The 15,995-nt window shown below is 43.5% G+C and overlaps 1 protein-coding gene across 4 annotated transcripts in view; it reads right to left on the reverse strand.

The window, feature by feature from the left end:
* The window catches only part of man1a2 (mannosidase, alpha, class 1A, member 2), a 194,527-nt gene that overhangs the window by 39,333 nt on the left and 139,199 nt on the right, over nt 1–15,995 (reverse strand). For all 4 annotated transcript variants that reach the window (XM_089003221.1, XM_089003219.1, XM_089003220.1 and 1 more), the window contains one exon: nt 15,042–15,135. In XM_089003221.1, coding sequence (XP_088859347.1) covers nt 15,042–15,135 — 94 coding nt within the window. The remainder of the gene's footprint in view (nt 1–15,041; nt 15,136–15,995) is intronic.

The following is a 15,995-nucleotide window of genomic DNA, read 5'->3' on the forward strand; positions in this document are numbered from 1 at the left end:
TGAGGCTAGATATGAGATTAGCAGCAACTTTTCTATTGCTCTCATCAGAGTTTTATTTCAGTGTTAGTTTTAAAATTGTGACATTATTATTGTTAAATGTTGTCTTCAAACATGTCTTAGATGAAGTGGATGAATATTTTTTTTTACATCATCGAGTACATCTTTGGAATTGTTTTTATGTATACAATTTTTGCTAATGGTGGCCCGTCAGTCTCGTGGTTAGCATTCGGGCTTCACAGTGCAGAGGTCGCGAGTTCAAGAACCGTTCCGGTCTCCTTATGTTGAGTTTGCGTGTTCTCCCCAGGCCAGTGTGGGTTTTTTCCGGGTCCTCCGGTTTTCTCCCGCATTCCAAAAACATACGTGGCAGGCTGATTAAACACTCTCAATTGTCCGTCGGTGTAAGTGCGGATGATTGTTTGACTTTGTGTGCTCTGTGATTGGCTGGCGACCAATTCAGGGTGTCCCCTGCCGAGTGCCCGAAGACGGCTGGGCTAGGTTTCAGCAGCCCCCGCGACCCTAATAAGGATTAAGCGGTCTAGAAAATGGATGGATGGATGTCTGTTACTATTTCTTTAAAAACATACCAAACGTGGTGACACGATGTATTTATGTGATGAATGTATTATGTGATTTGGCCACTAGGTGAAACTCCACAAGCAAAACAATTTGATGAGCTTCGTGGTGACTATGCACTTCCAAAGCAACCAATCAAGCAAAAGTCATGTTGTTAACTTCCAAAACATTCCATAAAACCTCATTAACTGAACACAACAATTATCAGTCGGTCTAACTGAGCTGGATCCAAAATACTTGATGGAGACAGTAATGGGTTCAAAAAGAGACTTTACTTGAGACACGCATGGGGAGAACAGAGAATAACAGGACAAAATAGCAAGGCAGCAACAACCGAGCGAGACCAACCTGACATACGGTGAGGCAAAAAGTCACAATGGGGAAATACACCAGCAAATACCGGGCCTAACCGGGTGACCTTTATAGTCAGAAGGCACAATCAGTGGGATTGGGATGTGGTGCGCAAGCCCGGAGGAGCAGGGAGAGGAGGGGCGCGCAACTGACGCCAATTAGGATGTGACAAACACCAACCGACCAAATTGCTGCAGAGACTTATTATCAGTGTATTGAAGACCTGCTTGTAATTGCATGATGTGATCCAACGTGAACTATGGAAGAAATCAAATATCGGAATGTGTCATAGGGAAGACAAATCTTTTAGGAAATTGTAGATAAGGCGCTCAATAGGTGGCTGGCTCGCGAGCAGCATCTGGCTGGCCTCTGTACCACATAGAGCAGGGGTGGGCAAACTTTTTGACTCGCGGGCCACAATGGGTTCCAAAATTTGACAGAGGGACCGGGCCAGGAGCATTTGGAGGGAGTGTTTGGGCCGGATATACTAAACAGGGCTAAACTAATACCAACAAGCGTCGAAGGTAGAGAGAAGGAGTCAAAACATATCCGGAGAGCACTCACAAACTGTGATTATCCTGAGTGGTCTTTTAACAAATGTCAGAAAGAAAGAATAGGGAATTAAACCAAAAATTCTCAAGATACAAAAAGGTGAGGAGTAGCAGTACCTTACATTGCAGGAGTTTCTGAAAAATTACAAAGAGTCCTTTGATGAGAAGGTTTCTTCAGCCGTCATCTGTCCAAAAGTGAAGGTTTCGGACGTTTCGTCTCCTATCCAAGAGGCTTCGTCAGCGAACTGAAGTCTGACTGGTCGTATCGGCCTTATTTATATATCCCAAATGTCCAGACCTGGTGGTGCCGGACACAGCTATGATAGGTCCCTACTCTCAGGTTGGGGGGGGCAGAGGACCCCTCCCTGTGGCCCCACTGATTGTACCTACATTCCTGACTAACGACTGGCCTATTACCCCCACTCCCACCGGCATCACCTCATCAGCATAACGACCCTCATCAGCATTACGAAAGTTGCCTAACCTGTTTTGCCTAAGCAGGCTATTGTATGAGCGATCCAAATTGAACCTCACCCCACCAGACCGGTTTAATGAAGGATTTTGTTGTTTTATAAGAATCACTTCTTTTACCCCCCTTTCAAACCATCTATGTTCTTTCGCTAAGGTTTTAACCTCATTGTCGTCAAATGAGTGGTTGCTAGCTTTTAGGTGCAAATGTACTGCCGATTGAGGTCCACTTATATTATCCCTGCGATGTTGATAAAGTCTTTTTTTGAGAATTTGTTGAGTCTCCCCAATGTACTGCTCTTTACAATTTTCATTCTTACAATGTATGGAATAAACTACATTACTTTGTTTTTCATTTAGTAGCCTATCTTTTGGATGCACTAATTTTTGCCTTAACGTGTTTATCGGTTTGAAATAAGTGGGAATTTTATGGACTATTTTAAATGACTCTGTAATTTTTCAGAAACTCCTGCAATGTAAGGTACTGCTACTCCTCTCCTTTTTGTATCTTGAGAATTATTGGTTTCATTCCCTATTCTTTCTTTCTGACATTTGTTGAATGACCACTGAGGGTACCCACAGTTAGTGAGTGCTCTCCTGATATGTTTTGACTCCTTTTCTCTACCTTCAGTGCTAGTTGGTATTAGTTTAGCCCTATGCTGGAGGGTTCTGATAACTCCTAGTTTATGTTGTAAAGGGTGGTTAGAGTCAAAAAGTAAGTATTGGTCAGTGTGCGTAGCCTTCCTCAAGACTTCTGTTTTTAGCGCTCTGTCCTCTTTTAAAATTACTTTACAATCCAAGAAGGCTAGTTGGTTCTCTTGAATGTCCTCACGAGTAAATTTAATGTTGAAGTCTACAGAGTTGAGGTGATCTGTGAAGGATTGAATTTCTTGTTTCTTAATTATGACAAAAGTATCGTCCACATATCTAAACCAGTGTCTAGGTTTTGTCCCTGGGAAGGATGTGAGGGCCTCTTTAACGAGACCTGGCGGGAGACTTCTCCGAGCTCAACGACGCAACTCCGCCAGGCTTTTTTTACATTTCTAAGCCCCACCTGTCAGGCCGCGGAGATGCTCTCACAATAATTTACCGCAACAACTGGAAAATCCTCCAAGTTTCACTTCAGGATACCCTATCATTCGAATGCCTTGCATGTAAAATTTCCGGACCCTTCTCCACTATCATAGCCACTGTATACCGTGCACCAAAACCACATTGTGACTTTCTAAAATAATTCTCTGATGTCCTCACACACCTCTCCACCCTGTCACCAAATGTAATTATTCTCGGGGACTTCAACATCCACATGGACAATTTCACTCTTCCCCTCACTAAAGACTTCACCTCCTCACTCGACAGCTTTGGTCTCCATCAATTCTCGGACTTTCCCACCCACATAAAAGGCCACACCCTGGACCTCATTTGCATGTCTGGCCTTATCCCTAAGAATTGCACAGCTAATGAAGTCCCCATAACAGACCATTTCCTGGTTTCTTTCACTGTTTCCATCACCCTCTCTCTCCCCAAACCCCCCGTGTCATCTCATATCGCAACATCAAGGACATCAATGTTGCCACCCTCGCTGAGATGATCGCCACCCTGATTCCGGACTGCAACTCATCTCCTGATGAACTTGTTTCCCGGTACAACGCGGACCTCACGAACACCCTCAACGCCCTGGCTCCTGTAAAGTCCCGGTCGGTCCAATTCACCCGGTCTGCACCCTGGTTCACTTCCCATCTCCGCTCCATCAAGGCAAAATCTCGCCAACTTGAAAGACTTTACAGGAAGTCTGGGCTCACTACTCACAAGGACATGTACGCAACTCACCTTACCCATTACAAGGACTCTATCACTCGTGCAAAATCGCAATATTACTCTGGACTCATTGACTCTAATCCTGGAAACTCACGGGCCGTCTTTTCCCTCTATCACAAAATCACCTATCTCTCTCCCCTCACACTTCAATTCCTCTGAGACATGCAACACTCTGCTTATGTTTTTTTAGTGAAAACATCAACAAAATCCATCAGCACCTCGGGTCCTCCGTGCCCCCCACCTCTCCCAGCCTTTCTACTCCTTCCCAACGACTTTCTGCCTTTGAACTCCCCCATTCCTCTATAATCTCAGACATTATCACCAAATCCAAGAACTCCTCCTGTCAACTCGACCCACTCCCTACTATCCTTATAAAGTCCTGCTTAGCCTCTCTTCTCCCATTTATTTCTACCATTATTCACTCCTCATTATCAACTGGAATTGTTCCTATCCCACTCAAAACTGCAGCTGTCACTCCAATCCTGAAAAAACCTGGCTCAGACCCAAACGATTTCAATAATTTACGTCCAATTTCCCACCTCCCATTCATCGCCAAAATTCTTGAAAAAAAAGTTGTGTCCCAGCTTCACTCACACCTCACTCACAATAACCTGTACGAACAATTCCAGTCTGGTTTCCGCCCCCACCACAGTACTGAATCGGCTCTCATAAAAATCACGAATGATCTTTTTATGGCAGCCGATGCCGGTTCACTCTCCATCCTCATCCTTCTCGACCTGACCTCAGCCTTTGACACCATTTCCCACCCTATCCTGCTCGACAGACTTTCCACCCTAGGCATCACACATACCCCACTCCGCTGGTTTCATTCCTATCTCTCTGATCGCTCACAATTCATCCAAATCAACTCGTTCACCTCACGGTCCTCTCCTGTGTCCTCTGGTGTGCCTCAAGGGTCTGTCCTGGGGCCACTTCTCTTTATTATCTACCTACTTCCTCTTGGCAATATTTTCCGTAAATTTGGCATTCACTTTCACTGCTTCGCGAATGACACCCAACTCTACCTCTCCAGCAAACCCGACGCCTCTCTTCCACCTTCATCCCTCTCACTTTGCCTCTCAGAAATTAAATCCTGGCTTTCCCATAACTTTCTCAAGCTTAACAGTGACAAAACTGAACTTCTCCTTGTCGGTACCAAATCCACCCTCCACAAAACTAACAGTTTCTCTCTCACCATTGACAGTTCAACCGTGTCCCCCTCCCCTCAGGTCAAGAGCCTGGGTGTCATCCTCGATAGCTCACTAACTTTTCAGTCCCATATAAATAACATAACTCGGTCTGCTTATTTCCACCTCCGTAATATTAACCGTCTCCGTCCCTCGCTCACCCCTCACACCACTGCTATCCTTATCCACAGTCTCGTCACCTCCCGCATCGATTATTGCAACGCACTTCTCTTCGGTATCAACCAGAAATTTCTCCATAAACTCCAACTCGTCCAAAATTCTTCAGCCCAGATCATCACTAGAACCCCCTCCTTTCACCACATCACCCTGTCCTCCAGCAACTCCACTGGCTACCTGTTAAACATCGTATCAAATTCAAAATACTTCTGTTTACATTCAAAGCCATCCATAACCTTGCCCCTCCCTATCTTTCTGACCTGCTTCAAATCTCTGTTCCCTCTCGGTCCCTCAGATCTTCATCCTCCCTTCACCTCTATGTGCCCTCTGCCCGTCTCACCACGGTGGGATGCAGAGCTTTCAGCCGCTCTGCTCCCAAACTCTGGAATTCTCTTCCACCCAACATCCGCAATATTGACTCCCTCCCTATTTTCAAGGCTCACCTCAAAACCCACTTGTTTAAAATTGCTTTCAATGTATAGTTCTATCTGCTATTTTATTATGTATCATTTTACTTATGGTTTTATTGTTATGTGCTTTGTTTTATTGTTTTTATTGTAAAGTGTCCTTGGGTGTTTTGAAAGGCGCTTGAAATAAAATGTAATATTATTATTATCATGAAAAGAATTCTCTGATGTCTTCACACACCTCTCCACCCTGTCACCAAATGTAATTATTCTCGGGGACTTCAACATTCACATGGACAATTCCACTCTTCCCCTCACTAAATACTTCACCTCCTCACTTGACAGCTTTGGTCTGCATCAATTCTCGGACTTTCCCACCCACATAAAAGGCCACACCCTGGACCTCATTTGCATGTCTGGCCTTATCCCAAAGAATTGCACAGCAAATTAACTTCCTATAACAGACCATTTCCTGGTTTCATTCAACGTTTCCATCACCCTCTCTCTCCCCAAACCACCCCGTATCATCACATATCGCAACATCAAGGACATCAACGTTGCCACCCTCGCTGAGATGATTGCCACCCTGACCCCGGACTACAACTCATCCCCTGATGAACTTGAACTGGTGTTCGCCGAAGATTACTCCGCCAGCCGTGGTAGGGTGGCGTTCGGTGTATATCCTGAAAAGTAGTGCTTAATCCAGGGGTGGGCACTCCTGGAGGGCCACCCTCCTGCATGTTTTCCAAGTCTCCCTGTTACAATACACCTGATTCAAATAATCAGATAATCACCAAGCTCTGCGGAAGCCTTACATTGAACCTGCTCATTTGAATCAGGTGTGTTGCAACAAAGATACTTGGAAAACATGCAGGAGGGTGGCCCTCCAGGACCAGGAGTGCCCACCCCTGGGCCTTAATCCAAGGTTTAATTTTCATAAATTTAATGTTCGTAAACCGAAAATTTCGGAATGCAAGGTGTTTGTTTCCCTAATATATGTGTTGCATTTTATCAGCTAAGTGTCCATGTATTAGGGGTGCTTGCTTCAAGCATTTAGGAGTTACCCGTGGTTCTTGACAAATTCTCAAACAAATTCTCAAAAAAGACTTGATCACCATCGCAGGGAGAATACTAGTGAGCCTCAATCGACAGTACATATACACCTAAAAGCTAGCAACCACTCATTTGATGACAATGAGGTTTGAAAGTGGAGTAAAAGAAGCTACTTTCATACAGCAACAGCAAAATCCTGCCCGAAACCGCCATGGTGGGGTGAGGTTCGATTTGGATCGTACAACAGACTGCATATGCCACATAGGCTTAGTTATGCTGATGAGGTGTTACCAGAGTAAATGGCCAGTCATATACCTCATACTCAGGCAGGACAATAGAAGTAATCAGTGGAGACCCAGGGAGTAGTCCTCTGCTCCCCCCAACCTCAGAGCAAGGACCAACCATCAGTGACGTGCAGTCAGGGGAGGCAGGTGAGGCCGTGCCTCACCTGTCATCATGGAAATATCAAATGACAAAATTAATGAATGAATGCCTCTCTGTGTCTTTGTGTTGTCATGTTATTTGTTATTTAGTTTTTTTTGTTGTTCTTTTGACTTCAAGACGGCGCCGCGAGAGTGGCTGCCTTTCCAGCAGCTCCTGTGTTTTGCTTTTCTACTTTCATTTCTTTCATAACTTTGCTGCTGTGAAATGTAAATTTCTCCACTGCGAGATTAATAAAGGCAAATCCAATCCAAAAAAATTAAACAATTATCTTGATTTAGTGATTTGTACTTTAACGTTCTTTTCCAGTTCTCCTGCCTCATGACAGGGGGTGCTGGTGATTACAGATGCGTGTGTGTATGTCTCCTCGAGACATACACACACACCCACACACACACGCACACAAACACCCACTCGAGCACACCCTTTTTAATTGTATCTAGTTCTTCATCAATTTTGTTTTCTTTAGCTGGGTTGATAGCTTTTTGCATCAAGTGTACAGATGGCTTGTGCGGGTTGTTTGTGGAGCCTGATTGATGGGATATTTTAACCTTGCAGTCTACACTCTGCCTTTGAACTATCAAAGTTGAAATCTCACTGTCTTCTGCCTGTCTCTTTAATGTTTAAACCACCTCCCCTCACAGCTGCTCTTGACCAATCAAATGGCTTTAACCGAAGACTGGGGGCGGAGAATAGAGGACAAAAACAGCCGGCTGCCATTTTGTTTTTCGAGGAACGGGCTCGTTCGCGAACGACACATCACTCATTGAAGTTCACTCAAAAAGTATGCCAAGGTAACATTTTCATAAATGCAATGTTCGTAAACCGAAAAGTTCATAAACTAAGGGGTTCGTAAACCGAGGTATCACTGTACTTGCTCAATGATCATTGTCAATCTAATTTTTGTCAGAGGCTGCTTTTCGGATTGCATCTTCCCTTGTGAAGGAAGAAAAAACTGTTATTGGTGTCCTGAGCTGACTCATATATATAGTTTCACTTTTTACTTCTCACATTGATTGTTTTGTATTTGCCTTTTTGTTTTTCTGAGTCGAAACACCTGGGTACGGTTTGTTCGGTCACACTGACCCAATTTGTTTTGGTTTTGGAAACTGCATGTTTTCACACGCCTTTGTGTGCTTGCCAAAAAATTGCTCGTTAGTCCGGGGCTGAGGGAAAGGAGGAGGAATGACTCATCTCTTGCGTGGACAGGCTGGCCACCTGTCTTAGCAAGAGTGGGTCTATAAGATGGGGTTTTCATCAATATCGGTTAGAGTCTGCTGTGAACTGTGCATGAGTGTCCAGCTTTGGGTTTTCCAGTCCAGATTACTCTACCGGGGTGTTTTTTCCGGCTCTCCGCCCTCTGTCAACGGTAAGGTATGCTATTCTGGATTTTAACCGTGATGTTGGAGTCTTTACGTGGGGGCATAGAGGTGACAGTTTGTGTCTAGCGTAATTACTCATGATCGGGAAATGCTGTAAATTGTTGTGTGTTTTATTAATAAATAAATAATATATATATATATATATATATATATATATATATATATATATATATATATATATATATATATATATATATATATATATACAGTTTGTTGTTTGTGGTCAGGGAGTCTGGTCCTGAGACATGGGTCGAAAAGACCGCTGGTGTCCATGATTTGATTAAGGTTTTGTTTGGGGTAGTGGTAAAACCAAAAGCTCCGCTTGGAGGAGCTGTTAAGTGCATGTGGGCATGCGCACAGGAATGGAAAATTCAGAGAGATAAAGTTAAAATAGGGAATCAGATGTTACAAACCAAAATAACATTGCAGGAGTGCAAAGATAATTTACAGAATCAGATGTTACAAACCAAAATAACATTGCAGGAGTGCAAAAAAGATAATTTACAGCGGATGTGTGAGAAGGTTGTTGCCAGCATTAGGCATGTTACTCGAGAAGGCTATTGCTAGCACGAGGCATGTTACTCGCAAGCAGAGGAAAAATCTCAGGGGTGATGAAGTGAAAATACACAAGGACTGATCACCCTTGTTTCTGTGTGTCTGTGTGTTTGTGTGTCGGTGCCTGTGTGCGCCTGTGTGAGCTTGACTGTCTGTGAGTGAAGCGCCAGCTGTTTTCGGCTGTGAGTGTGTCTGAGTGTGATTGGAATTGCGATAACGTGTCGTAATTCATGTAATATACAGTGGGATTCAAAGCAGACTTTTGTGGATGCAATATGCAAGTTCTCCTCACCCGATCGGGGGTTGAAGAAGGAGAAACCACAAATGTAAATTTGAATTGCTGTCCTACTGAACAAACCCAGTTATAGAGTCCGCCCTATGCGTTGAAGAACTGGACCAAATTCATAGAAGCAATAAAAGGGGGAAAAAGGCCGATGCGTGTTTCGAGCCACAGCTCTCAGGCAGTATTTAGGGGCGCCCCGAATGTATAAAAGTTGACAATACACTTGTTTCTGACGGACGAAGTGTTGGAATGTGGTCAGTCCTACTCGGACATTCAAAATCAAACTGCCTTTGATCTGAGGTGCCGAAATAACATTGATTAAAAGAGATGAATAACCTTATTCTGAAAGAGATGCTGGCTGAATTAAAACATTATTAAAATATAACGATTGGGCAAAGGGCAAATTTAGCATATTATGGTTGTGGCGACCCCATGAAGGGAAAAGCCGAAAGGAAAAGAAGAGATGGCCGTATGGTTGTAAGCAAGAGAAGTGCCGGAAGGCAAGAAAATTGCCAAAATTTAGCATATTATGGCCGTATGGTTGTAAGCAAGAGAAGTGCCGGAAGGCAAGAAAATTGCCAAAATTATTTTGACACGGACCGCATTTTCGTACAGAGGGAAATGCGGGTTGGGTCCGGAAAAGTCCCAAAGTATCGATTTTTAGATTTCAGAGGGTAACGTGAGTTAGAATTTTACATTTTATATCAGGAAAGAGAGAGACAAAAAATAAAGTGTAAAAACAATGAAGTTTTGAGGTTTGAATTAATTTGTTGCATTTGAAAATTGATGATGTGAAAACTGCCATTGAAACGTGTGATAAATGTCAACATCAGAAGATTGAGGGTTCAATTTGTTGGAAAAAAAAAAAAAACGATTGGTCGATATAGACCAGGGATGTCAAACATACGGCGCACGGGCCAGAACCGGCCCCCAAGTAGGTTGAATCAGGCCCACGGGATAATTTAGGAATTAATATGGAATTCATATTTTTAATAAGGTGCAATTCAAGGAAAAATAGATAAGGAGTGTAGAATTTTCAAAAATGTTTGACATTTACTGAGGCCATATGTGGCCCACGATGTGAAATGAGTTTGACACCCCTGATATAGATCGACATTGTTCAAATACGGAGAGACTAAATGGGTCAATGTGCCCATGCATAAATGTTATGGGAGAGAAAACTAATCATGTGTTTTGTTTTTCAGTATGATTCATATCTGTGTTCACAGCCTGCGTGGATGTTGAGGCTGCTGGCAGAAGGGGCCCGAGGATCATCGAACCATGGGGTTCCGCCCGGGCCATGTCGGATGTTGGGGCACCCTCCTGGCTGTCCTGCTTGCATGCGGCCCGAGGAACGCCCACCCTTGGGTGACACCGGTGGAAGGAGCTCCTCGCTTGCCTCGCGTGGCTCGCGGGATGAAGGAGCAGCACCAATGATCACACGCAGGGCGACTTCCGCTGTCCCGCGGGGTCTGCCTGTCATACCACAAACATCACTTTGGAATGCGACATCTACGGAGGACAACACAAGTGGTCCATAATCTTGGGGGCGGGATGCAACGTTACTGTTGCGGCTAAAGTAGCCCTCTGTCGACTGACGGGTAATGCTTTCGCGTCAAATGGAACTGTACCATGCTCATCAACCAATGGGACGCATTGGACAGTGACGACAAGTGACACTGACATCTGGATTTCGAACTCAACTGAGGTCGCAGGACGACCATCGACGTTTTTTGTCATTTTGGTAATACCACAACATCAGCGGGTGACACACCCTACACTAACGCCAATAGTGACATCATGCACACACATGGCCCACCAAATGACACATAACGAGGTTCACTGGGAAATAAGGTTACCATCGATACCAACTTGCAAGCAATGAAGGAAAAAGCGCGCGTGGTATGATACATTGTTAGGGGGGACATGAACTTTGTTAGGAGTATCCAACACCATTGATGGAGAAGTTACACGATCCATATTATCATCCACAGGTCAGGCGACAGCTCATGGGTTCCGCAGGGTGGCACAATGGATGCCCACAACAGTAGAAACACAGAAAGGGGGAGCTCATGTAATTTTTGACGCATTTTTGGGTTGGAACATTGGTATGTGGGATGCAACATCAGAGGTTTCTCACAATGTTACAAGGGTGTTGAATAGTACCAAATGTACTTTGCAAATGCTTAATGTTAAAGTTTAACAAGAAACACATTGTCAAGGAATGTGGTTGGAAGTAAACGTAACCCGATCCAAGACCATATGCAAATATCGGATTTTGCCATTAATAGTGGGAAACTATTATTATTATTATTTTTTGGAAGACGTAGGGAGACTGGTTTAGTCCACAGACTAATTTGACTTATGATTTGGGGGGTTGTGACAGAATGGACAAAGGTACTGCATGCTTACAAACACAAATATATCGAGACCCATGTTTTACGAATGACATGGCACTGTGTGATTGGAATGTGGAGAAACCTGAGGACTTGCTATATCAGATAGGGCCCCACTCTATTTGTGTCGCAACAGTGAACCTACATCCCCAGTTGCCAACGACACCTTTTTCCGAATGTTTATGGGCCGTGCATCTGTTTACCTGGCACAATCAATCGTTTCGATTGACAAATTTCAGTTGGACGCACAGGCTGCTACTGTGCAATGGCAAGCCCTGTTGCTGCCTTGGCAAGTGGATCTGACACGCTTCAGCAGCGCACTGAACCGTTCGGAGACACTTAAGCATCTTGTGAAAGCTCATTTGACAGATGTGTCCAGGTTGCAGGTGTCCACCACGATCGCCCGGGAAGAGGTGATACATTCCGCCAGAACAATTGAGCAATCTTCGGCCCATCACTGGTGGGATATATTTACAGGAATGTCGGTAACAGCACAACAACACTTAGTCCCTCCATTATTGGTTTTTATCGCATGTTTGGTTTTAATGGTTTTTGCATGTTTTGGTATATTAGACGCACCCGAGCTATTTTGTCACGACGAATTTATCACACATTTTTTTGAATAATGAAAATAGAATTATACCATGATTTGGGGCCTTTTGGGAGAGATATAACAACGGTGATTGTGATGTGTTATTGGGCATATGTTACGCGGGAGTCATGACATAGAGGTATTGTTGTACCAGGGGATGCCTATGTTGAATGGATGTTGAACGATTTATCAAATAGTTGGTGGTGTCAGCTCAGGCCACAGGGTGGAATGGAGAAAGAAAAAATGGTTATTGGTGCCCTGAGCTGACTCATATATATATATATATATATATATATATATATATATATATATATATATATATATATATATATATATAGTTTCACTTTTTACTTCTCACATTGATTGTTTTTGTCACGGTTTGCAAGGTGGTGATGGCGGGTGCAGATCCGAAAAAGCAGGCAGGAGTGAGTAGGAGGTTGTTTGACAAATTGTATTAAATTAAAGTCAGCAGGAACAAAATGTAAAACATCAAAATCATCTGAATGGAAAAAATACAAAGTAGCAAAAGAAGACCAAAAGTAAAAGCCCGCCAAGGTTAAACAAACACGTACACGATGCATGCTGCAACCAAGCAGCAAACAAACAATGAATCGGCACCGGATGATCGTGCCAGGTGTCCTTTTAAGTGTCATTGATTATAACGACCAGCACCTGCGAGGCTGCCGGCAGGGCTGACGTCGCTACCCGCTGGTCGCCAATCTGATCGGGACGACCAGCACCTGCGCAGGTGCAGGCGGGGCCGACAGCGCCCCCCGTTGGTCGCCAACCAGATCATGACAGTACCCCCCCCTTCATGTAGGAGGTAACAGAGTCCGTTGGTGCATTTGGAGTTCCTCGTGGCGTAAATAAATTGGTTAACCAATTTATATTGTTAACCAATGTATTTTGTTTTTCTACTTTCATTCCTTTCATAACTTTGCTGCTGTGAAATGTAAATTTCTCCACTGTGAGACTAATAAAGGCAAATCAAATCCAACCAGATTGCTGCACGTTGGGGATCCATTTTTATTTGGAATCAAATAGAAATGAATGACACGTGTTGACAGGATCCGCTAACTCCACTACAGTGTCCAGAAGCTTGCAAATTATACTGAAGGAGCCTTTCAGGCTATTGGAAACAAAACGAGTGACAGTCACATCTCTGATGGCGTTCTGGGACTGCTTGGCAGTCGATGTGCTCTTGGTTAAGACCAATGGAGCATGTGCGATGTATGGCGAACAGTGCTGTTAAACCTCAATTTAGTGTTCTGTCTTAATTTCGCTCTGAATAAAGTCCAACAGGAAAATTGTGTGTGACGGACGATATGAGCGAATAAACGATGGATTGGCTGTTTTAGTTGTCATACAGTTGCATGCCAGCAATGATAAATTGATTCTGTTGCAACGAAGAATGCTTCTGTTCGCTATAATTATGCCTTTAAAACAGAAATAACACAGTCTTGCGTAATTGTTACACACATATCCGCCGTGGGGTCAGCGATCCACCATCTGACGACGACCGAGAAACCACGTCCACTGATCCAACCCCAGCTGTCACCCCTGCCATCCATTGATGACATCATTCAAACAGAGGTTGATTTCAACCGTATACGGGCAGAATAACCCCGGTGTGTCAACCTGGGACCAGGTGGTAAACTTAAGGTCCGGAAAAAAGACAAAGAAACAAATGCGCCATATTTGACCTGATCACTGCAGAGCCACCACCTGAAAACAGACTGCTGACCCCCTCTCCCCTCTCAAAACACCTCCCGTCCCACAATGACATTGCCAGTCAAACTTACAACCGCCCCTCTCATGGCCTTGGTGTCTCACATGACCCACACAATTCCGTAAATTCCTTCATGATCCCTCCCCAGCAGACACCTGTGATCCCATGGATAGGCGACATCCCTCAACAATCTACATGTGGTCATTGTTGCATGTTTTTGCTCCATGTTCTACTGATAGGAAAATGATGTGAATGCTGCCTCAGTGTCGCGCTATAGTCTTGATAGCGCCTTTCTGATGAAATAAATATGTTTTGTGTCCATAATGTGGACACTCTCGTGATCATGCAGCCATTGTCTGTAAATCATGTGGAATATTCTGCAGAATCTTCTTCATCGACTCCAGCCTTTATTTGGATTACCAAAATACTCATCATCCGATCTGAACGAACACGCGGAGGAAAGAAGGCCACTCTCCTCTAACAAGCCCAATAGAGGATGTGCTTCCTTAGGCTGCTGAAGAAGCACGTGGCAGCGAGAACGTGGCAGCGAGAACGCGGCAGCAAGAACGCGACGGCGAGAACGCGGCGGCGGGCCCACTGCTGGCGAGATGCCGCTGACGCGATAACGGCGACGCTTGTTTGTGGACTTGGTTGAACTGGGAGTTTGTTTGTGTAAGACACTGCACTCATTATTCATTGTTGAAAATGAAAGGCCAATGTGGATGATGCGGCTCTTTGCACACAGGAAACAAATGGCTCTGAGTTTCTAACGAGTTGGCAATCCCTGATTTAGGTGATGCATAGCGCGGCCACTATTGAATGTTTTATGCACTTTATAATGCAGTGTCTTATACATGAAAAACAGTTTCAAAATACTGTAGGTGAGGTGTGCCTTATAATTCAAAGCGCCTTATAAAGCAGAAAATATGGAACGAAGGTAAGGATACTGTATCCTCTTTCCTCCATTCGTTTTCATTGTAAATATTCAATGTTTCTTTTTGCTGTCCCAACGCCTGCATTATTTTTTCAACGAGAAAACCAGATCATGTCAACATTACAACACATTCAGCGTACTTACGTTGGCCCCAACGACCTGTACGAGGGTTTAAGTAGTTTGGGTAGAGCCCGTTTGGTCGATCCATTTTGGCTAGTAGCTTTCGGATGTGCATTACCTGCAAAAGCGATGCAAAAGATAATAAATTGTATTTCGCAGTAGATAATGTTTTAACTGACATTTTTTTCTCGTATTACATTAAAATGCATTGGGAAGTTCTAGATTGCTTTTGAATGGTGTAATTTATAATGAATAAATAAATATATATATATCTGAACAGATAATTGGAATTTCACCACTATGAGCAACTAACATAAGAATTATGAATAGCAATTGTAATTTTACATTTGTCTCCAAATTGAACAATACCAATAAAGAGTAAACAACGAGTTTGTTATTTAACTGACTTCTTGTTTTGCCTAAATGAAGATTCAGAAATTGTGATTTGTTTGTGCTTGTCAAGAATGGCATAAGATCTTGCTAATAGAAAAGTAGTTAGTGGTATCAAGGGTGTGTAGAATGACTCAATGAGAGACAAATATTTTGTTGTGGCATTAAAAGTATTTCCTAATTTCTTGGCATGTTTGTTTCACACAAACACACACACACACACACACACACACACACACACACACACACACACACGCGCAGACACATTTTTGCTACATGGTGGGGACACAAGTTTTGACCCGTGGGAACCCAATTTCAAACATGGAAAAAAAACACATTTCTGAAACTCATAAAAAATTGATTTTAGGACCCAAAGTTTTTTTTGCCTGTGCTCACTCAGAAATAACTTTAAAAAGGCATAATTCTTGATTTAATTTTTCCAGGTTTTTCGCAACTCCGTGGGGACTTAACGAATCATGTCAAACCAAAACAACCAGCAGGTGGCGCTTATTTTTTTCAAGAGACAATATTTATAGCCTGTAAGGTCAACAAGTGTGTTTTGCAGGAGCCATGATTGTATATTATTTG

Source organism: Hippocampus bargibanti, linkage group LG08 (assembly GCF_051943395.1).
Source record: "Hippocampus bargibanti isolate YZ-2025 linkage group LG08, ASM5194339v1, whole genome shotgun sequence".
NCBI lineage: Eukaryota > Metazoa > Chordata > Actinopteri > Syngnathiformes > Syngnathidae > Hippocampus > Hippocampus bargibanti.